Source organism: Falco punctatus (assembly GCF_963210335.1).
Source record: "Falco punctatus genome assembly, chromosome: 7".
Taxonomy (NCBI): Eukaryota; Metazoa; Chordata; class Aves; order Falconiformes; family Falconidae; genus Falco; species Falco punctatus.
In genome coordinates, this window is record NC_137587.1 from 467,848 (window position 1) to 490,219 (window position 22,372).

The window sequence follows — 22,372 nt, forward strand, 5'->3', positions numbered from 1 at the left end:
GCCTGAAATTATTGAATTGTGGAAGCACTAAGGAAAAATGCAAAAAAAACCCAGCGTGATATTTAACATTTGAAGTAGTAATCTTTTTGAAACTATAATCCTAGGGACATAGTGCTACCTGTAAAGCACCAATGGGACAAACTACAATATCAAGGTTTATTTTGAAGCAGATTGTGCAGTCCCTATAAACACCAGTGAATAAGCCATCAACAGGTGAAATTTTCTGTGTTGACAAGGACTTACTGTTACGGTGTTACGAGCATTCAGCACTTAGTTCTGTTATGAACTTCCTGCATGAATGAAAAACTCTTGACGTTGTAATTCTTGACTTGCACAAAGCTTCTAAAGATACTGTGTATTCCAAAGCTGCCTTCTGTGTCTTGGACGGGCAGTGTTTAAGGGAAGGCAATGACAGATACAAAACTTGGTGGTGGTCACAAGCAGGACAGGAAGAATTATTTTAGAAACGGGTATTGGTGGTGATATTATTTCAGGAAAGGGAAAACAATTTGAGCATCAGGAAACCATTTAGCAGGCAAGATGGACGGACTCTGGAATAATGTTCTAAACTGTGAAGTCACATCTCATTTCTAGATCTTAAAAGTGATGTGGGTATGAGGATGTAATGTCATGGAGTCTTGTATTGGCTGTGAAACAGCTGGGATGGCATATACATACCTGCTGGGAGAACTTGGGGAAGCTGAGCTGGATAACCTACCCTCTTTACTTTGATAGAGGACCTTTTACAGAATTTTTTAATGAAAGCAGATTCCCACTTTAAATACTGGAATTTTTCCAGGGAAGCATTCTTTCAAAAGCTGGAAAGACTAGTTTTGTGAGAGAGAGCACAAGTAAGTGATTCTCAGGTGTAACTGCTCCACCTAAATTTGTTCATAAGTATTTAACATAGATGTAAAGTAATAAAGACAGAGTGAAGGAAGATATTTTGTCTTTGGGATAGAGGTGGTCACGTCCATTGGAAATATCTTTTGGTTGTTCCTTCAAGGAGCATTTCAGATGCTGCAGGTTCATATTTGAGACATTTTTCTTTGATTCGGTATCTATTGAGAAGTCTGTGCAAAGTGTGACTATGGAACAAGCAGAAGGTTGTTAAATGCTTTAGATGAAAACTGCCAGATAGTGCCACTGCACATTTTGCATAAGACCCTCGTAAACAGTCATCACACGTGCATCACACGGACATCAACATAGAAGGAAACAATTTGTGTGTGTAAGAGGGGAAAAAATATATTTTTTTTGTCTTGTTTCTTGGGCAACACCTCCTCTGTGCGGAATTGTTTTGATACTGGCCTCCACGGCATAGGGGAGCATGTTTAGGTAGCATCCACTGCAGTTTGCATGGTTACTTTCTTTACCTGTGTGAATTATTCATCAATATGAATGAGACTGAGTTTAAAATAATCTTGTGATGCAAGAGTTGAGTACCTGCTGTCTCCTGTCATGAAGCAGAGAGGCCAGAAAGAGTGTGGCAGAGCCAAAGCCCAGTCTTGCATTGCTCAAAAATCTACCAGCCTGCACATACATGCTAATTTAGGGTGACTACACTGCACTTACAGGCAGTGAGTCACTGCACACCAGAGCAAAGAGGCATCAGGGAGGGTTTTCTGCCCTGATGTTTCCTGCAGGGTGCCTGCTGGGCTTGCTGTTGGAGCAAGCGCACGCACGGTCCCTTTGAAGTAATAGGTGTACTGCTGGGCTCCCTGGGCCCATGCAGGAGAGCGCAACCCTCTGTCCTGCCTCACCCTTCCACCTCCATGGGTCACCCAGTGCTTGTAGCTCCTTCCTTCCCTCTTATTTAAAATCAAGCCACAAGATTTCTGGACATGGATTCACATTTTTCTCTAGATCTGTGCTAAATGTCCGGGCAAAGAATACTGAGCACATGGCAAGGTCAATGAGTGTAACACACAGATACCCAAGTAGCTGCAGGGGAGCATGGGTCCTGCAGCCACTCAGCTGTGGCACTGCGAGGGGGTCGCTTCCCTTGCTTAACTCTGTGCTGCTAGAGGAAGACTGCTGCAGGTATATGTGTTCACAGTTTGGAAAGAAGCTGTTGAGGTACCTCTCCATTAGCCTGTGGTACAATGGTGGCAGGGCAGAGATACTCTCAGAGCTGTGATTTAGTCACAAGCACTTTCATTGGGTTAGAGTTACTGCATAAATGCAAAACGTTTTGTTAGCAGTAGTATTTTCAAGAAAGCAGAAAGGGGCTGCTTTGAGTCCCCCCAAACATCACAGTAGGTAGAAAAGAAAACTCTCTTAATTCTACTGACTCAGTTGAGATGCTCTAATAGGCTGGAGGAAGCGGGGAGGAGGCTGCCTAATGACTGGAAATAATAAAGGGGTGGAGTCGGAGAGCCTTGTCATAAAATCTCTATTCCTCCACCTGTAATCTGCATGAAGAGTTTCTGCCAGCCGTACGACTTGGTATCTTCTAAATTGGACTTATATGCAACTGGAGCTGCAAAATGGGATCAAATTTAAGTTCAAATGAGGTAAGCAAAAGAAACTGATAACAAGCATAAATTGGGTAAAATTGTCTGATATTCCAGTTAAGGTGACCACAGAGGAGAACAAGCTGTTTGAGATGTACAGGCGATCCATGGAAAGAGAGTTTGCTGTTCCTCGGGTCTCATGGTTGGAAGGATGTTCTCCTAGTTTAACCTTTTACAGAATTTTGTGGCATGTCTGCATTTCCCAGCTCTGTTTTAGGGCTAACAATATTACTTACTGTGCTTCCTTAAAAAAGCTTGGTGGCAAGGAAATGAGAGGCTGGCACAGAGTTGTGATGGGTTTGGTGGTTGGTAAAGCACCTAATGAGTGTCATTAATGGATATACATCTCGGTATGGCTTTGAATGTGAGATGTTGTTAAATGTCAGCCTAAAATAAGTGTTTAACATGTAGCCTGGTTTCCTTAACTTTGCCTTGTGTTGTTTTTCCTAGACTTTTACGGGCACCTCAGCACCAGCGGTGAGAACGGTAGGTAGTAATTAGCTGGCCCTACATTAAATGCTGTCTAGTGCTGAATGTAGATCATCAGAAAAAATGTTAGGAATTCAGTGGCTAGGGGGAAGACTACTGCAGCTCAGGTTTTCAAGTGTTCAGTAAATACTGCAACTTCAGCTTTGTAGATGAAATACTGCCTTGGCTTTCAGTAAACTCTGCATAGTCTGGCCTTTGGTGTGTCATGCTCGTGATGCTTCTGAGATGTGTTGCACTGTATCTGGGCTGGTTTGTACTTCACCTATATTTTTTTAATTCCACCCTTTTTTATGTTTTGATTTCTTTGGATGACTCCTTGTCACGCTTGTCTTATACATTATTTCTTCATAAGAAGGCTCTGTTTAAATGGGTCTTTCTGTTATTCCTAGTGCTCTGGTATTCTTTGTAGTCTTTCTTTGTGCTGTAATGACCAGCCACAGAGCTTGCGATGCTCTGTGTTTAAAACACAGGTGTTTAAAAACACAGTGTCAGAACAGGTAAAACTGAAATAAACGTGTTGTGTTCAGCCTCTGACAAACCCAATCTCATCAGCCTGGTAGGAGTGGAAGCAGTGCCCAGTCTTCTCTGAATGGGAAAAAAAAAAGAGCAAGGTGTTTTGTAAAGGCTGAACTGAGGATGAATTCTTCACACAGGCAAATGAAAATTCCCTGGGCAATTAGCAGATATTCATGTTTGCAGGTATTAGCATAGAGGAAAATCTATCAGATAACCTGCTATGAGCGAGTGAATGGGACCAACGGCAACCTCAGCAGGCTGGGGCTGTGTTCAGACGCTTGTGATGTGTTTGGGGCTGCCGGTGTCAGTTGCAACTCTCTGGGGTTCCACAGTCGGAAGCATAGACTCTTGCCCTTGCCTGGGGTTCCCCAGCCTGGTTTGTTTTGGGTTCCCCAGCCTGGTTTGTTTTGGGTTCCACATGGGGGATTGCAGTGATACAGAGATTCTCCCAAATGGTGGTAAATTTGTTCTGCCTCATGGAAGTTTGCTGTTATTGACAGTATCTGATGCCTGATTGTGCCACAGAACCACTCAGTTTCTCTGTTCAATGTGAAATGCGGTGGTAAAGCAAAGACTTCGTAGACTTCCTTCAAAAAGTACCTTTTGAAATTATTTTGGGCCTCTGTGTATAGTCTCACAGCCCTAAGAAGATATGCCAAGTTCATAAAAATTGTTATTTTTAGTCCTGTAAACTTAGCTTGTGTTTAGAGGATCAAGCTGTTGTTTGGTTGGTTTTTTCCATCCTTTGTGCTTTTTACATTGTTAATAGGTCCTTAGGCATGAGACCTGTGCAGTTCAGTGGCTTTAGGTTGTGCTTCTTGTCTTTTAGGGTATTCAGGGTGGCAGAAACAATCTGAATATAGTACATACACTTTGGAGTAGGAGGCCCCTTCTTCCTGCCCTGACTCTGAGGCTTTCAGAGGCAAAAATCAGAAAGTACCTGAGCTTTTTTTTTTTTTTTTTTTTTTGGCCATTCAAGTTGGTAGTTATGATGATAAATAGTGTAAGCATGCTATATCTGAGTCGCTTTTTATTACTCAGTAGCTCAGTTAAGGAAATAGCTATCATCAGTTAGTTTCAGGGCAACTCATGGGATGTGTGTGTGATTTAAACTTGAGTTGCCATTTAAACTAAAGGGAATATGTACAGTATTTGGTGAGAAAACACTGGTAGTGCCCTTAAGCTGACAGGCAAAAAAGTAATACCTTTTAGATTGCACAAATCACTTTGTCATCTTAAAATAATCTAGGCTAGCGTGGTCTTGAGAAAAAGCCATGCTGAACTGTGGAAGTGCTCAATTTGGTTTCTGTTCTAAGGTTTGGCTTTATTCTAACATGCAAGTCTAGCTGCAGAGCTGTACACAGGAAGAGAAGAAAAATCACATGAAAATGGCAGTCTGAAGCCAAACAAGTTCTCCGTAGCTCTTGGAAAGAAGCAGGCCTTGAGTCACTGCTGCTCCATTTGCTGTTGTTTTGGAACAACCCTAGCAACTTCTACTGACTTAAGACCCAGCTATGGGATATTTTAAAATAGGTGAAATAAATGCAAAACATGTAGTACAAGGAAATGTGTTACTTATGCTTTTGACTTTGCTTGAGGTGGTGGACATGGTAATGTAATGAAATCCTGCCTGCCCTTGAGGCTCAAACTCTATGAGGTTAAAAGGTGCCACATATCTGACCCAGGCCAGAAGCGAGGCAGTGATCTTGCCTTTAAAGTCCAGCCACTCTTTTTGACAGTGCTGAGTGTTTTCTTCATAGTTTTTAAAGAAGTGGTGAGATTCCTATTCCCTTTTGAAGAGGAAGTTCAGGGAAGAGTGCTCTGCTCCAAATAGATCTGACACACTGTTTTACTTTGATAACCGCCTCTTCTCTTGATGTAACTTGGGAATGTTGTATGTGTTCCACTTTAGTCTCCTCAAGGAAAAAAAAATTCTCTAAAAGACTTAAGCTTGGAATTTTACTGAAACAGAGCCATTTTAGAGCCCAGTTATGTTACCTCTTACTCATATGGATGAGCACTCAGGTATGCGAACGCTCCTGTTGGCCCCCCTGGTACTCAGTACGTAAGGATTGTGCAAGTGTGCCACAGGACTTAATTGAACTTTTATCTGACGTAGGATAGTGTGACCAAGGCCTGCATTTGCAATCTCATATTTAAGTAGTTTCAACAGTGATTATTAAAATGCCTGGCCTGTGTTTCCGGTTTATGAGGATCACGTCTCAGACGAAATAAATACAGAACCTGATAGTCCAAGTGTGCATAATGACTGACCTGGGAGGCTTCTGGCCTCAGAATTCACCCAGTCTGGGATACGGTCATCGTCACGTTAAAGAGAAGGATGTGGCAGTCAATGCCTATTGCTAGCAGGTTATCCAGTTTAAAATATGCCTCTTGGAGTTTTTCTGTGTGACACCGAGTAGGTTGCTGACAGCTAGACATGACAAAGCACCTAACAGTTAGGAGCCACGAGGTCTGACTTCCAAGCCTCTAGTATGGGAACAGACTCTGTAACCCAGCGTGAAGCACTGAGGGTTGATTGGATATGTTTGGAGATTAAGGTATGCCAGAATGGGAATTGCAACAACTGAGGAGGGAACTGCATTAATAGGTACATCCAGCTAACAGGGACAGCTGAGCACAGAAACACCCTTCTGAGATCCTCTCTGTGCGCCACTTGGGGCTGCATGTGATAGTGCTGTCCACTTGAGATGCACAAAATTGGAAAGCACAAAGTAAAGATGCTTGTTTTCAAAGAGCTGAGCAGAGATTATTCCTTTAAAATGGTATCAAGCTTAGTCATTACAGCACTTCTCTGGAATGGGTAGCTTCTGCTGTGAACTCTTGAATGCTTCCTGGGTAAAGATATGCTCCACTTCTGCTCCGATAGCACTGCTCAGGACAAAAACATTTAGGACTTACTGGGTGGGAAGTCAGGGACCAACAAACGTAGCAAACGTCAGTGGGTTTGGCAAGGATAGACAAGCTTTGGCAGTTGGTCTCTGTGCCTAGAAGTGCTTCTGTGTTTTACCCTGTTCTATTTAATGCATATAGGAAAGTAGTTCTGGCAGTTCAGCTGTGTAGTCTGGCCATGATGCCTGTTTTGGCTGCTTTTGGTTGGAGACTGTAATTTTGCTGTGGGTTTTTTGTTGGGTTCTTTCCCCCTCCCTCCCCCCATCTTTTTTTCTTTCAAGATGTCTGTCCAAGTTCTCCTTTGTGGCCATGTTTGGGATAATAGAGCAAGTAGAGGTGTGATACATTCTTTGAGACAGCTGGAATGTCCCACAGCTGACAACTCAAGTGCTTGCAGACAGTGCACTATGAAACAGTGCCCTGTGCTAGAGTCTGGGCAGATAATGCAGAACAAATGCGCCCGTACCAGTGACTGCTCCAACCCTCCTGCTGCTGTCTCACTGACCTTCAACTCTGCATCTTCAGGCCCCTTACCAACCCAAAGGGAAGTGCAAAAGAATGTGCTGGGGATTACCTAGGCTGTTTCTTGGAGGTGGTTCTTCATCTCTGCTGCATTTTCAGAGGTGCTGAGGTTTTCATCAGTGAGGACAAGGGCCTGCTTTATTACATTGTGTTAGCATCTGATGTCACGTCACAGTCCCAGTTGCTTAATGGTTTGTCAGAGCGTTGTGAAACACTTCAGGCTAAGCCTTGCACTACAGCTGGAAAGACAAACGGCCCAGCAAAATGTACAGCATGTATGAAGGAAATAGTAGCAGGGTACATTTTATTAGTTAACATCAGTACCTTGTTCTTACTTTTGCTGCTTGTGGTTAATACAGGCACTTCAGATGCAGACTAATGAAAGCCATGTGTTTGTGTTAGGACCTATGTCTTAGTATTAACTTTACTAAGGTATGGTATGTCTGTGAATGCAGGAGTGAGAGGCTTTAGGAGTACAGTTAGTATCTGTTCTTAGCAGCTGGTGTAGCTAGCAAGGCTAGACAAGTTCCTGTTCTAGAGCCTGTTGTCTAACAGACAAAGACTGTTTCTGTTCTGAAATGGAATCAGTATATTCAAAGCTTAATGGCAATTTTAAGCAAGTGTTGAGCAAAAAGGTATCTCTATATACACTGTTTTTTAAAGGAAAGACAGTACCTATGAAACATAGATGTTCGTGTGGGAGAGGAGAGAAAGATGTTAAGTAGTTGTCTCCAAGGTGAAATGGGGAAGGAGTTAATTTATAGCCTGCGGAATATGAAGACTTACTAGTATGAGCCATGGAACTTAGGAGGTATTGTAGAGTTAATATCTCTGAGCCCAAGGTGTCTGATATCTAGTGGAGTTGTGAGTTAATTCCCAAGATCATTTCTGGAAAGGGTTTTGTAGCTTTCTGCTGGGGCTCAGGGCTGAAGATGAGAGATGGATCAGAGCCTTCACAAGAAGTATCTCATCACTGTCAGCTACCTTTCTGGCCTTTTAGGCTGTGTGCGGGAGCTTGTGCTGGTGCAGGAGCTTTTGCTGGTGCATGGTAGTCGGTTAGCTCTGCTTATACAGCTACTGTGATGGTGTTTGGTGTCCCAGAGACAGCCTGTTCTATTGCAGGCCGTGGTGTGTAAGTGGCAAAGATGCCCATGCGTGTGCTGTAGGGGTGCTTATTGTGATAATAATGGAGCGGTGTTACAACTGATCTTTATCAGATCAAACTCTCAGCACCTATTCTCAACTCATACGTGGTTTTGAAACCTGTTGCTTCTATTTCAGACCTGAAAAGGGTTCTGTGCCAAAAATTTGTGTAGTTTTTCCAGCTGCTCCAGTTGGTTTGATAAGTGATACTGGTTCAACATTAAAAACCTTGTTTTATCTATGTCGTTAGAACTTTAAGGTTACGGTACTCTGTGACTAGAGACTATAACACTAATCTCAATGTTATCTTTTTTTCTTTTTTCAAATTGTCATGCAGAGACCAGTATCTCCTTTCAACTTGCTCACTGTAAAAATATTAAGATTGAGGAATGTCCGGAAGGCAGACTTGCGTGAGTAGTTCTACTGTTGTTGAATGCTTCTTATAATTCTTTGAAGTAAAGTAAATATTTGGTTAATGTTATTGGTCTTAAATTGCATAGGAATAAAAAGATACGTTGCTGCAAATTTGTCAAGAATTATTTGTATTGTGATACTGAAGTGTGGCTTTCTGCTCTTCAGTGTAAAGAAGCTAACTCAAGCAAGGCAATACATTTGATCTCTTGCTTTTGTACCTCGCTGTATGAGATGTATTTCCTACCCTTGTGATGTCAGACTTGGCTGCTGATCAGAGGGCTGCTCTTTAAATGATGAAAGTTCTTGTACTTTTGAGTAAGAACCTGGGCATGCCCCACAGAATTTCTGGATAGAAGAAAGGAGAGGACTGATGATACAAATGTAAGCTCAACGGCAGCAGGAAAGGCTATGAAAATAACAGAAGTACAAGCAAAAACATTATATTACTTCTGCAGAATTTATAAATATGCAAGAGAGATTATAAAATCCAGTGTGTCTGAGAACAGAGCAATTTAAAAGTCAGAAAAAATTAAACAAAGCACTACTGTGAGATTTTTAGAAGGCTTAAAAGTTCAAGTGAGGGATAGTGAGGGGAAGTGAGAAAAGGATATCTAGAGTAGAGACTGCAAGAGAAAAATGTCATAGCCAGATCACAGAACAAGAGTTAATTGTGAGAAGAGGCCAAGACAGAAGAAATCTCTGCAGTAGGGAAGTCTACAGAATCTGGTAATATCCAGCTGTGGAAGCCCTGTAATGATTCACCTTCTCTGGCAGCAGATTTAAAATTAAAATCCTCACTGGGAGAATGAAACTTGCAATACGTGGAAAGAACAGTTTGTTCACTGTCCAGATGTGGCACCAACTCACTCAGAGGAAGAGCTGGTTTAATTCTGAATTTTCCAGTTCATTGAGGAGCTTCCTCACAGCCTGTTCCACAGATGTGGATCTCAACAGCCCACCCTCCTGGATGCACAGAAGTTCAGGTGCCTTTCAAAATGCAATTATGCCACTGAGTCACTTTCATGGGGAAATTTGAAACACCTATTTAAAGAGGTTGGAGAGGCATGAAAGAAAAAGGTGAAATGCAGGTAAAGAGAACAAGAAAATCCAAATCTAAAGACCACAAGAATAAAAAGGAAAGATGCAAAACAAAGAGGAAAATTCCACAGTATGTTGCCCCAAAATCTTGCTGAACATGGCTTAAAATCAGTTTTATTCTGGTGTGCTCAGAATTTTGTGCAGCACATCATAGTTTCTAAGGAAACGAGCTGTAAATTTTAATCTATATTTTGAGATTTTAACAAGCATGATAGGTCAAGAGTAGAGGGTCAACATCAGAGGTTGGATTTGGTAGTTTCTGGCAGGAGGGGTGTGATTGAAACACGTGGAAGTTGAGCTTAACAACAGGATTTTTGAATGAATGATTACTATCAGGGAACAAATCTGCACTTGTGGTATCCTGGATTACTTATTCCTGTGTATTCTGCAATGTAATACTACTGTGCTTATTTATCTTTTTCCTTTTATTTTCCTGTTTTAAAAAATTTGCTATGATTTACTGTATACCTCGTTTACTGCTTATGTCTTAGTATTTTTATTCTAAAAATTACAGATGATCAAACTACTTTGTTTTGTGATATTTACTGTGTCATTTTGAAAAAGGGATTTGGCTCATTAGACAAAGAGAGCAAACGTTGTGTAAGATGTAAAGCTCTGGGTGTCTTAGAGATTGAAAACCTACTTTTATATTCAGAAGCGCACACTTTGTAGGCTTACAGTTGTATGCATGACTTCTTTATTTAACAGAATCTACATGTTCAAATGCCTGAGTGGTGATTTGCACCAACCAAATATGTGGTCTGACCAGGCAGTCACTACAATTGCATCTGTAAACCTGCATGCAGAATTGCGTGTGCATTTGTGTACTCCAGTGGGTCACCTGCTTATGCTTCAATTCATTGTGGCTGTCCTTCTCAGGAACAACTTGCTCACTGCCACTCCTTACCACAGTCGATCATATGGTCTTCCTTCATGGAGCCTGCTGGCATGTCTGCCACATAAATGCTGCTTTATGACATTGTATTATGGGCTCATTGAGATGCCCTAAATTTAGAATTTGGGCATCCCAAGCAGTTGTTTGTAGTGTATCTGACAGAGATTTGAAAAAGTCTTCAGCGGAAGTACTTTCTCAGCAGAAAAATGTTTTCTGGATAAAATCAAATTATTGCGGAACACCTGTTCGTTTGCACTGGGAAAGATATTTCAGGCAGTCTCCACCTTTTCTGAGGCATTAAAAAGGCAAACAGTTCAGTTAGTTTTTCTTGAAACCTCAGCATTTTCAACTATGGGCAAATATCCCTTTTCTGTCTGTTTTTAATGTCAGTAGTGTGCTGGTTGTTACAATTCTGACTTAGCATTTATTTGCTCTGCTTTAGCTTTCTTGTTTTTCTGATTAAACCTTGTGTTTCCCATGTACATTTTTTTTTTTCGTATTTTCTTGTTAGTGAAGTGTTTGTGCTTAGTTTATTGAGGTGAATCTTTCTTCTTGGTCTTTAATTCTCTTTTTCCTATTTACTTCACCAATGAAAAATGAATGTGCTTTAAAAGTATTTCTCCCTATTGTTGTCCCAGACCAAGATAATTGTATTAATATATTTGGGTATAGGCTGGGAAATCTAGACTATGTTTTGGACCCCGATGCTGACTGTGTTATGGGGTCTTGGGCAAGTCATTCAAGTTTTCTCAATGTGTGCTTATTTGCTTAATCCTTATGTTGCCACTGTGAAGTAATTCATCAGTGTGTCTCAAGCCTTTTGAAAATGGAAGCTGTAGCATTAATCACCATTAACCATTCATGTTTTCACCTGCCTACGCTTGTGCCTCTGCTGAACATCTGATCAGCTGTGCCCCTCTGATTGGGTTTGGCTAAGGCCACTTTCTGGAAAGTCTCCTTCCCACAGGTTTGCTGATGTGGATAGCATGGTTGACTATATGACGAAGGCACAGCCTGGGAAAAATATGTCTAAAAACCTAAATCTGTAGTTGTTACTGAAAGATAGAGGAAATAAGTGAAGAAAATTATACTTAATATGATGTAATAACATCATTACAGGTCTTGAGCATGATGCAAGGATTGACTGTGGGTTGAATTATTTGGCCCATTCTGACTCATAAGGTTGCTTTAAGAACCGGATGACTGGTTGAGCATTGCTAATGCAAAATGGGGAGAATATGTATTGCATCATAGGTATGAGACAAAGGCCGTCAGCATGTGTGCAAGTCTCACTCCCTGGTGGTTCTCCCTCCAGACCCATATGGGGGGTCAGAGTATGGAAAGAGCTGATGCCTTTCGTGGCACTCATGGCTTCCTTCCCCAGACATCTATGAGTGATGGCGGGATTTCTCCAGTCTGCAGATAGAGTAGTAGGAAGGAATAGAATGAATAGTACTTTAGGCCTGGGGCTGAAACTGATTTTGTTTTCCAAAAGGATTGCTGAGAAAGGTACAATCTGAGAAAATTTGTCAGATGTGTGAACAAATATGAAATTGACACATTCCTATTTATGATAAGGAAATACAACTTTTCAGCTTCTATGAGGGAGCAGTTTTTAGCCCAAAAAAAAAAAAAAAAAACAAAAAAAAAAAAAAAAACAAAAAAAAAAAACAAAAAAAAAAAAAAAACCCAACAACACGTTGTACTTCATTTAAACCAGCATTTTAATAAAGGCTTCAGTTTGTTAAGGTAACACATCTGGGGAAGAAATGCTAGAAAATGGGAGGCTCTGCAGCCCAGGGTGAAGGTTGTGAGGAGCAACAGAGGAGCCATCCAAGAGCTGATGTGAGTGCATGTGGCAGAGAGCATGTAAGGGTAGATACTCTCATGTTCTGGCAACATACCCTGCCCCAGTCATTTGGGTGGTCATGAATATAAAGTTAAATGCACCGTGGATAGGTATGCATGCATTGTGTGTGGAATACAGTGCTATTTCAAATATGAAGTAATATTTTGAAAGAGAATTAAGTCTGACCAGAAGTGAAAAGGTGGGAATGAGCATGGCAAATATGTGAGAATGTTTCTGTTTTCCCAGGAGTGCTTTGTGGTGTTACTTACTCCTCACCCTGTATATTTTAGGAAGAAAGCCCCTACCATGTTACCATTGTCTTATTAGGGTCAAATGTACACAGTGCAATAATTCTTTCTCTGGATATGTCATCACTCTGCTCATCTTCTCGTTATACAGTCACTCTTTCAGATTGTTACGTGACACTGTGGCTGCCTACTGCCTCAGCCGAGAAAGTTCGGACCAGGACTATCAGGAACAGCAAAAACCCCGTCTGGAATGAAGCTTTCTGCTATAAGATCGACCGCCGTGTCAAGGTAGTGAAAATAAGCGCTTTTCACCATTTGATATCTGCAGATAGTAGGTTATGCAAAACTACAATAAAACTATTAAGTATATAGCTATAGTATCCAAACACTGGAGGTGTTAATTCCTTAGAAAAAACTTTGTTGCTTACATCCTCCTTGGTATTGTCTGTTCCAGCTATCTGTTACTTAAACATCTACTACACTGAAGCAGTGAGAAGTGATTAAATGCCCTGCAGAATATGGCCTTACTATCCTATTCCTGATCTTGACATACACAAGTGAAACACAAGATAAAGATCACATGAAAATAACAGCAAGACCAGTTAGTTCTAGGTATGGTGGAAAGGAAATTTTCTAAACATTCTGGTGTACCTGTGCCTGCTTTATATACTTAGAGCCAAAGGCCATAAAATAAACATAGAAATGCTTGATAGTTACTTGTCACAAATTCATGAATGTTCTGCATGACCTGCTTGTCTGGTTTCATTTTACCAGGGAGACAAGCCTACTTCTTTGTGTATGCAGTTACCAGTAATGTAATGCCTTATACTCCCAAATCTCTTTCCCTTTTCTGTTTCTCTTCTTTTTCCTTCTTCCCCTAGAAGTGGAGGGGGGGAGGAAGGAAAACCTAGTTGTGAGATTTTCCTGCCTTATGGAGCTCATAGGTAAAGAAGTAATTCTGTGATGTTCTTAACTTCTTTGTGCAGAATGTGCTGGAGCTGAAGGTCTGTGATGAAGACACTGTCACAAGGGATGATGAACTCTGCACAGTTCTCTTTGACATAGATAAACTCACTGTAGGACGTACTGTTCGAGTGAAGTTTCAGCTGAATCCACAGGTGAGCAATGGAATCGGTGAGGACAAAAGCTAATTCTTTCCTTCCATCTAAATATGTCCTTTTACAGTGTTCTATTATAGGAAAAATCTATTTAAACTGTATTTTCATGCTATTATAAGAAAAGACTTAAAATCCCTGTATGAGTGCCCTATGCTAGTTTTTAAGAACAAACCTCTATGCTAAAAACGTAGGATGGAACCAGCTAGGACTAATTACCTGGTGCCTTAATTTAGAATGTTTCTGGTACGTTCATTGACTTTTGGTGTAAGTTCTAAATTTTCAGCCACTTTAAACTGTAATAATATTAAAGCAGCTGATTCTTTTTCTGTTGGGAATTAAAATCTGAAAAATGGCTGGTTTAGCAGAGTAACAATTCCGATGTCTGCATGCATTCTATTTCAAAAATACTAGTTTTAGCAACCGCTTTTTCAGTGTCTTAAGATTCAGTATCTTCAGTTGGCACCACGGGTGTTTTTTGCAAATTATTCTTATGTTCTGGGTATTTTCCCAAGTGCTGTTCTAAATATCTATTTTACAAATTATATGTAACTAGTATGATGAAAGCTGTGAAGAAAACAAAGTAATATACCTTTCTTTTCCTCCCTCTTCAGGCACGTGAGGAGCTGGAGGTGGAGTTCACATTGCAGAATACGTGAGTAGAGTCCTAAATTTTAAATAAACAGTTGTACTTAATATAAAAATAGTCTGGAAGGCTGGTTCATATGTGACAGTGCTTCTTAAACCTCCAGTCTCTGAAAACAGCGTCTAGATATTTTCATTCAAGTCTTGTAAATTGGAATTTCAGAATACATATTTTTAGATCTTAAATATCTGAAGACATCATTTTTGCCCTGTTTGACTGCTGGCTCCAGGGCACCAGCTTCCTTCTGTTCTCTTTTTGTCACTGAACCAATACACAAGGAATTACAAAGGCAACTACAATATGCAGGAAATTTTGACCCATAGAAGGAGGAGTGGCAAGCCTGAATTTCTTATGTCCCCGCTTCTTGGGGAATCTGGCTTTTCAAATCCACAGCATTATGAAGTACTATCCTGTAAGACAGGGGTCCTCAAACTTTTTAACCAGGGGGCCAGCGCGTGGATGCAGTGGCAGGCAGCCATCTGTGGCTGCTTGGTCTCCCCCCCCAGCCCCCGGCGGGGGGGTTTGTAAATACCGGGGGCCGGATTGAGGACCCTGGGGGGCCGTATCCAGCCCACGGGCCGTAGTTTGAGGATCCCTGCTGTAAGCTGATCTACTCAGCTTACCTGGCTACATGTGGGGAGCTGCGGTAGACTTGAGTATCACCTCCAGCAGGGAAAGGAACTAAATATTTTGCATCACGTAAGGATTAAAAATTGCTGTGAGAGGCTGAGGACTGAGGAACAAGAGAAACTGGAGGAACAGCACTAGCCTTCACTTGAGGCTTGAAAGCTGTTTGTGGAGTTTGACTGTTCAGGGGGCATGTTTGCTTCAGGTAATGCAGACTGTGGAGAAATCTGGGAGCCTGCTGTTCTAACTGAACAGGGAGTCTGGTGCAGAACCGCAGGTGTTCTGGTCTGTCTCCATAATATGCTTGATGACTCCGAGGAGGGTACTTGAAAGGATTTCTGTTACCAATTTGATCCATGTTATTGGACTGAAAGTGTTGTTAAAACAGCCTTAAAGGAGGAATGGTATTAGTGGGACCTTGTCAAGGCATTTGGAGCACTTCCGGAGGCCTAGCAGGATAATATTGCTGGAGACTTTGAGTTGTGTGTGTTCCTGACAGAAGGGGAAATTGGGACTTGCTGGAGAAAGGGCAGTAGCCCAGTGTTATGAATGGAGAAGGAAAGATCTCCCAGAATTCACAAGCAAAAAAGCCATCAGAGATAAAGCAGTCCCAGAATCTCCTGTTACAACTTGTGGAGACTCACCAGGGTGGATAGTTTGTTGTTTGCTGTGCACCAGGACTGGCAGAAGGCCCAGAAACGGTGAGAGAAATGTTGCCTATTTTAGCTTAGGAGCGTCATGACACCAGTAAAGGCAGTGGGGAAGGGAGCTCCAGCAGGTGTCCCAAATGGCCCGTCTAGGGTCTTCCTTCCTTCGCAAGTTAGAGGATGGCTCACAGAGTTGGTACATAGAATCATACTCTTGATAATCCTGTCTTTTGATGAAGGAGGTCCAGGTAGGTTGTCTGGCTTGGATGTTGTGCACGAGTGGGTTTGTGCATGGGGACAGAGGCTGGAATTTGTCTTGAAGCACAGGCGTACCAGCTTCATGTCAAGCTCTTTTCTTAGACCATGCAGCTAATCGCCTTTCCCCAGAGACCTGTTTGATAGATAAGGTCAGAATTTTAGTGATTTCCGCAGGTGATGTCTCAGTAGGAATTCTGGTGTTGGGACTCTACAAATAAAAAGGACCCTTGACAGTCCCAAGGAAGAGGTTCTGAAAAATCACAGTCACAGCTCAGATGCTACAGCAAGAACACATCTGATGCACTTTTTTCACTCATAGTGGGGTACCTGGGTGACCAATGCAGTAGCTGTGGCCTGAAGGGCCAGGCAAAGGGAAGAAGTTGCTGCATCATAAGCCAGGGAATGCCCCTGTGAGGTCCCAGCAGTGCTGTGCATTAAAATTGGAGACAATGGATTGCTTTACCTGTGATAACCTAAAGAGCCCTGGAAAAGGTCTGAAAGACTGAAGTAGCTGAGATGGATCACCAGAAAGCTATGGACCAAACCAACCTCTCCTGTGCTGAACAAGCTCAGCAGGTTTTGGCGAGGGTTTTTTGGCATTGCTGGATGTGAGAAAATTTTCGGGGGGGGGGAGAGCCCACCACAGAGCTACAAAGAGTACAGCTAACCATGCATCACAGTTTCTACAAATCTGGTATTGTGCTGGAACAATGAGAACATATTTTTTTAGGGTAAATACGGGAGCTCACCTCTGAAATTAATAATTATTCCCACCAGCATGTTTTGTCTGGCACTGCTTATCTGAAGCAGTTTTTCATTCCTTCCCCTTCTTCATTCCAGGATTTACCAATTGAAAAATTTACTGTATTAGCCTGTACTTTCTACGCAGCATTTCAGATGAATAATATCACAACTGCAGTGTTAACCTCAGGCCAAGAAAATATCCTGGGTCACACCTATGATAGTGGCTTTGTCATTCCTATATTTTTTGTCCATTGACCTCACTGCAAATACTGTGTTTTGTGTTACTCTTATCAAAGAACATTGTAAAAGTTCCCTCACAATACACTGGTGGGCTGTATGAAACTGCTTCCTGCATTCGCTCCTGTTGTCTTCTATTTAAAATGGAAGAAAGCCTTCATTTTGGTAGCTTGGTTTCCACAATGGAGAGATGAATACATTTTCTAGTTTTGCCTCACTCTCATGCCACTCGAGCAGTACCTGCAAAGCAGGCAGTGAGAGCCAGTCGTTTGGTCCTAGTGACGCAAAGGAAGGCGTGCTCCTTCCCCCAAGCGCCGTTTCACCAGCCACCGAGCCAAGGAATTGCAAACTGCTGCCCAGTGTGGCGCGGGCCCATTACACAAGCCCAGCTGGCATGAGAGCTGCTGCCCTCAAGCAGCAGTGACAGAAGAGGTAAGGTTGTTGTACGCAGGTTGCTGATTTGCGTACTTTAGTGCTTTTTGTGTTGTTTTCTGGTGATTATCAACAGTAACGTGGGCTTTCTCCCTTATGTTTCCACTGGTAGGGTCCAACATCAGCATGAGCCTCTACGAGTTGCTACAGGGGCAGGGTCCCGCTGGACTAGGTGGCTTCGCTCACTCAACATCCCCCTCCCCTCTGACTTCTACTGAAGCCCACACCTGACCCTGAGGGGCCACAAAGAGACTTCTGATGAACTGAAAGGTACTTTGCATTTCTAGTGAGAGGTTCAAGGGCCCCAGGGTATTTGCTGGGTCTTCTGATCGTCATTTTGGGCTCTTTCTGTCTTTCAGGTGTTCCAGGCTGAGGAGGTGAATCTCAAACGGCTCTTAGGAGAATGAAGGACTGCCCTTAGGCAACCTTTCATCTCCGTTCCCCCTCTCTTTTCCTTTTTTTTTTTTTTCCAAATGTGAAAAACTATGTTTAAAACAAAGCCCACTTAACATATGTAAATAGGTGTACAAAATGTAGAAGACTTAAATATTAATAATTGAAATATGGCAAAAGCATGATTTTTAGAAAATAAAAGTGGTTTTTTTTCTTTCTATAGTTCTGCTGTGTTGTTTTGTGGAATTTCCCCCATGTGTGCGGGGGGACCAGCAGATCACACTAGCCGTTTGGTTTGGGCACTGCTGAGGAAACAATCAGAGGAGGCTGAGTTGCCATCCATCAGGGGCCGAATGTACCATTCCTATTTATGTCAGGAAGTCACAGGTCCTCAAGGAGCACTGAAGGCAAAAAATTTTAAGTTGAGAAAGGTGACAACCAAAGAATCTTTCAGGTGAATGCAGTTCTCTTTGTTGAAACGGTACCATTGCCCATGCTTCTGTCGGGTTGTCAGAAAGCTCAGGAAAGTAGCCTACACTATGTGGAAGCTACTAAAAGAAGGGGAACTAAAATTTTATGGTGTGATGGAGCACAGTAGTATACTTTAAATGAACTCTTATACAAGAATTTGTGTGACTGCAAATTCCCTTATACTGTTGCTTATTTCCTTGTAAGTCAGGCATGATCTCAAAAAGGAGAAGGTGGCAATTTGGGGTGTACCAGGTATTGGGAAGTGATCCCTGGGCTCAGAGCGCAGTGCGGTCTTAGGCACCCCTTTAATAGACACCTAGTGGAGAAGGACGCCCAGGGCCTCTCTTCCTGCTTTCCCCTGCCACAGGCCACGTAATACGTTCTCGATTCACACAGTAAAACTGGCATCTGCGTTAACAAAGACCACTAGTCACAAACTGTGATGGAGGAGAGGACAAGAGTGTTAGTGTGTGTAAGGAGGGCTTCTAAAATAGCAGCTTGGTTGTTAGGGAAATTACCAGCTGATCCCAAGAAGCAGACGTTATTCACTGCTCCAAAGGTAGGCAAAATATTCAAAGGTCCCTGACAACCTGAATAGGAAGAGCCTTTCTGCATGTGTCCCAGCTGTGTTTCTAGCCACAGCTGATCTCCAAAGCTTCAGAGAAATACGAGTGGCTTTGCTCTTGAAGCATATGGATGACCGGGTTAAAAAAAATAAAAATCATACGTATTATGCCGTGACCAGCAGAAGCCTTGAAATTTAGGTTACAGAAGTTGGAAGTGCAGGTGTGGAGAGTAACCAGCAAGTGACAGCAGCTGGACTTTCTTACAGCAGTGACCGCAGAGGTGACACCCCAAGAGGGACATTTCAACTGTCAGTGCTTGATGCCTGTGTTGTCCTGGTTCTTCCCAGAGGCCTTTCAAGCCATTCTGCCAACAGTGCAGGTTCTTCCACCCTGTTTGAAGGTCATGCCTTGGCCCTCCTAACTATCAGCTGAACTTCATACTTTGCTGATACCAATACCTCAAATAATACTACACTTTACTGGATACGTACCTACATAAAGAGACTTCTTTTCCTGTCTTTCCACTTTCATTTCACCAGGCTATGCAAGCTGTGATCTTTTAATATACACCACGCTGTTCCTCTGCTTTCCTTGATTATTTTTTTTTAAATGAGGTATTTGAGGATACTGGCTCCATATGTTTTGTGATATTATAACTATTTGACTACAAAATAGTAATTAAGTGCAAAAGTTTGTGTCTGAAACCAAACTTGAGCGGTACTTAAACTTATTTCCCTGCATGCAGTGAGAAGCACTGAGTATTTTTTGCCCATTTCTGACCAGTGTCCTTTGAACACTTAAAATACACTTTCAAAAAAAGATCCTACAAAATTCTTAAGTAACTTTATTTTTTTTCCCTAGGTTATAACTCTGATGTTTTTTTTTAGTTGGAGTTTGTTGTTGTGGGTGTTGGTTTTTTTTTTTGGGGGGGGAGATGTTGGGTTTTCTTTGGTGGTGTTTTGTTTGTTTGGGTTTTTTTACTGACAAGTGTTCTGCACTGTATTTAGCCACTTCATAATTTTTCTCTTAAAAGGAAAATACTGATTTAGAAATTAAATTATAAACTCTTTATGAGCTTTGCAGTTTTGGGAGACTTCTTTGTCATGGGAAATTCTACAAAATTATTTTCATGTGTATTTGTACTAAAATCTAATAGTTGTGATAAACATTCTCTTAAAATGGATAACAGCAATGTCATTCATTTGATTTTAAAGGAAGTGTCTTGCCTGGTTTCAGCTGAGATGAAATACATATCTCAACTATGTTACTGTGAGACTATGAAGTATATAATCCACAGCTTGTAAAGTCTGAATAGATAGTTTATACTGTGCAGTAGGTTGAGGAGTTGGTGCTAAATCCTTATAACTTTATGTATGTGTATTCCCTTTGGACTACTCTGGGCTGTTGAGATACTGTATGAATTTACATCTGCAGTTTAATAAAATGGTAAATTTCTTAATGAGTCGTTGCCTGATTTTTCTGAGGGAAAAATATTTAAGAATATAAAAATTGGCGTCTGCAGTATATGAACACCTTTCTGCTGCTAGATGGATAGGTAGAAACACATATAGTGATATACTAAAATCTCATGTGCATTTTGCAAGTCACTTTATAAAGTTAGTTTAATTTCTTCTGCCATTATGGTCATTTGGGGGAAATTGTGGAAATCTAGACAAGTGTATTAGTTTTTTTGGGTACAAAACCTCAGGTAAAACAGCATAATGATCAGAGCAATTAAGATGGGTGTAGCAACCTCCAGCTCTCTTCAAACTCAGTATGTCACACCAGAATTCATTGAACGGCTTACTAAAGCAAGTATGAAAAAACACAGGAGTAAAAGCTCAGCTTCATATTCTATCACAGGTGCATTGAAAAATTTTCAATTGGGCTTGTCATTTAGAACTGTGCTTGATAAAAGCTTTAAAGTATTTTTGATTGGGAACGTTAAAGTCAGGAATGTCAAAGTTGATTGAGGGAGAGAAACGAGTCGTGTTAATTCATAGACTTAAATATTTGTCCCAACTTGTCCCGCTGTTGACATTGTGTTTTCTGTTTTCTTTTCCAGTCTAGATTATCCTGATGGCATTATTACTAATGGAGTACTAGTGGTAATGTATATTTCTTACAATCTTTCCTGTGCCTTCGTAACAAGGGTTCATATTTTTAACTGTGGAAGTTGAGTTGTGTCCCAAAGGCAGTACTTTCAGCCATGCTGTCCTGCTAAGAAAAAGGATCTGTTGTTGGCACTAAGGATCACTGTTCTGTCATCGCTGTGGTGGTGCCACCTTCTGCAAAGGCTTGCTCTGAGGCTGCTGTCAAAATGCGTGTGCCACCTACTTGCTTCCAGAATCTTCAATTTCCTACCCATTAATTCTGCATTATACCCAGCGCTATCAGGGGTTAATGAAGAAAGTGAAAAATGGTCACAAGAATGGTCACATATCTTAATACACTTACTATTTTGAATAGGTCTCATAATTTTTACTTAACTGTCTCTCCAAGTTCAAGCAGCTCATGAGTAGTTCCTCTTTATTTCCAAACTTAGAAAAAACGCCACATCACTATTGCCCTCATGTTGTCTGAAGACATAGTAAGAGATAGTCAGTAGTGTTGCTCATGAATCAACTAGAGGGGCTGGTTGAGAACAGTGTGAGTCACTTGCAATGACATTTGCACTTCTCTCAATCGTCATTTATCCTCTCTTGCTACAGGCGCGTGAGGTTTCCTGTTTAGAGGTCAGAGTGGATGCGAGGAAGATGAAGCAGCAGTCTACAAGTGAGAGTCTCGCTTCATTAACCTTTTGGTTTTGTGTGGTGGTTCGGTTGTTATAACAGATGTTGAAAAATCAATAATCTGTTGTACTAGCTGTGTCATGGAAAACTTAAAGTTTTGCCATGCCCCACCCTGCAGAAAGATTGTATCTGTCAAAATTCAAGTTAGTGAAGTATTTGGTTCTGAGGCAAATCTTAAATTGATGCAAAAATAAAGCCATATATACTAGAGTTAAAAACTTGGGGAAAAGTTAGATTAGTTCTCTTTGTTTATTGCTTGTTCAAAATGAAAGCTTTTAACTTAGTTGGATATTCTTTTAAAATTATCTTATAATTAATATGTAGAAATTTTATCCTGTATGTTTAATTTGGTTTTGAGTATGTACACAGTTTTTGCATATTGGGGGTTCTGAACAATTTTTTTTTGGCTGCTTGAGCAAAAATAATAAACTTAAGAGCTTAAGTTTAAATCTAATGTTATATCGAAGGGGTCTTCACAAAACGCAAACCATGCCCAGATCAGGGCTTTGCCCGTAAAATGTAGCTCTAATGAAGGTAGCAGGACTCTTCACTAGTCTTAAGGTCATTCAGATAAACAGTAGCTTGTGTAAAGCTGCTAGAGGGGCATATGTCAAAAAATAGCGACTGTTTTGAAGGAATTCACAAAGGGAAGTTGGACCTTTATGAAGAAAATGGTAGCAAGGTGTGAGCTGCATTGTAGGAAGTTTCAGACTGAAATGTAACATGGAGAGCAAAGGTTAGTGAGCTAAAACTATATACCTCTCGGCCCCGAGCTTCCAAGAGAACAGCGTATGATCTCTCTGTAAATGTAAAGGCTTTTCTGTGCAAGGAACGCAGGCTT

At 41.3% G+C, this 22,372-nt stretch overlaps 1 protein-coding gene across 5 annotated transcripts in view; it reads left to right on the plus strand.

Moving 5' to 3' along the window:
- LOC308066887 (cytosolic phospholipase A2 epsilon-like) overlaps positions 1–22,372 on the plus strand; it is a 45,255-nt gene that overhangs the window by 9,464 nt on the left and 13,419 nt on the right. For 2 of the 5 annotated variants that reach the window (XM_080394810.1, XM_080394811.1), the window contains 8 exons: positions 2,425–2,516; positions 2,967–3,002; positions 8,437–8,509; positions 12,755–12,891; positions 13,590–13,721; positions 14,333–14,373; positions 20,805–20,847; positions 21,451–21,514. In XM_080394810.1, the coding sequence (XP_080250936.1) occupies positions 2,490–2,516; positions 2,967–3,002; positions 8,437–8,509; positions 12,755–12,891; positions 13,590–13,721; positions 14,333–14,373; positions 20,805–20,847; positions 21,451–21,514 (553 nt within the window). In that variant the 5' untranslated portion in view covers positions 2,425–2,489. Of the gene's footprint in view, positions 1–2,424; positions 2,517–2,966; positions 3,003–8,436; positions 8,510–12,754; positions 12,892–13,589; positions 13,722–14,332; positions 14,374–17,668; positions 18,157–20,804; positions 20,848–21,450; positions 21,515–22,372 lie in introns of those variants that run through there. The other 3 variants (XM_080394812.1, XM_080394813.1, XM_080394814.1) reach the window with 3 other exon arrangements.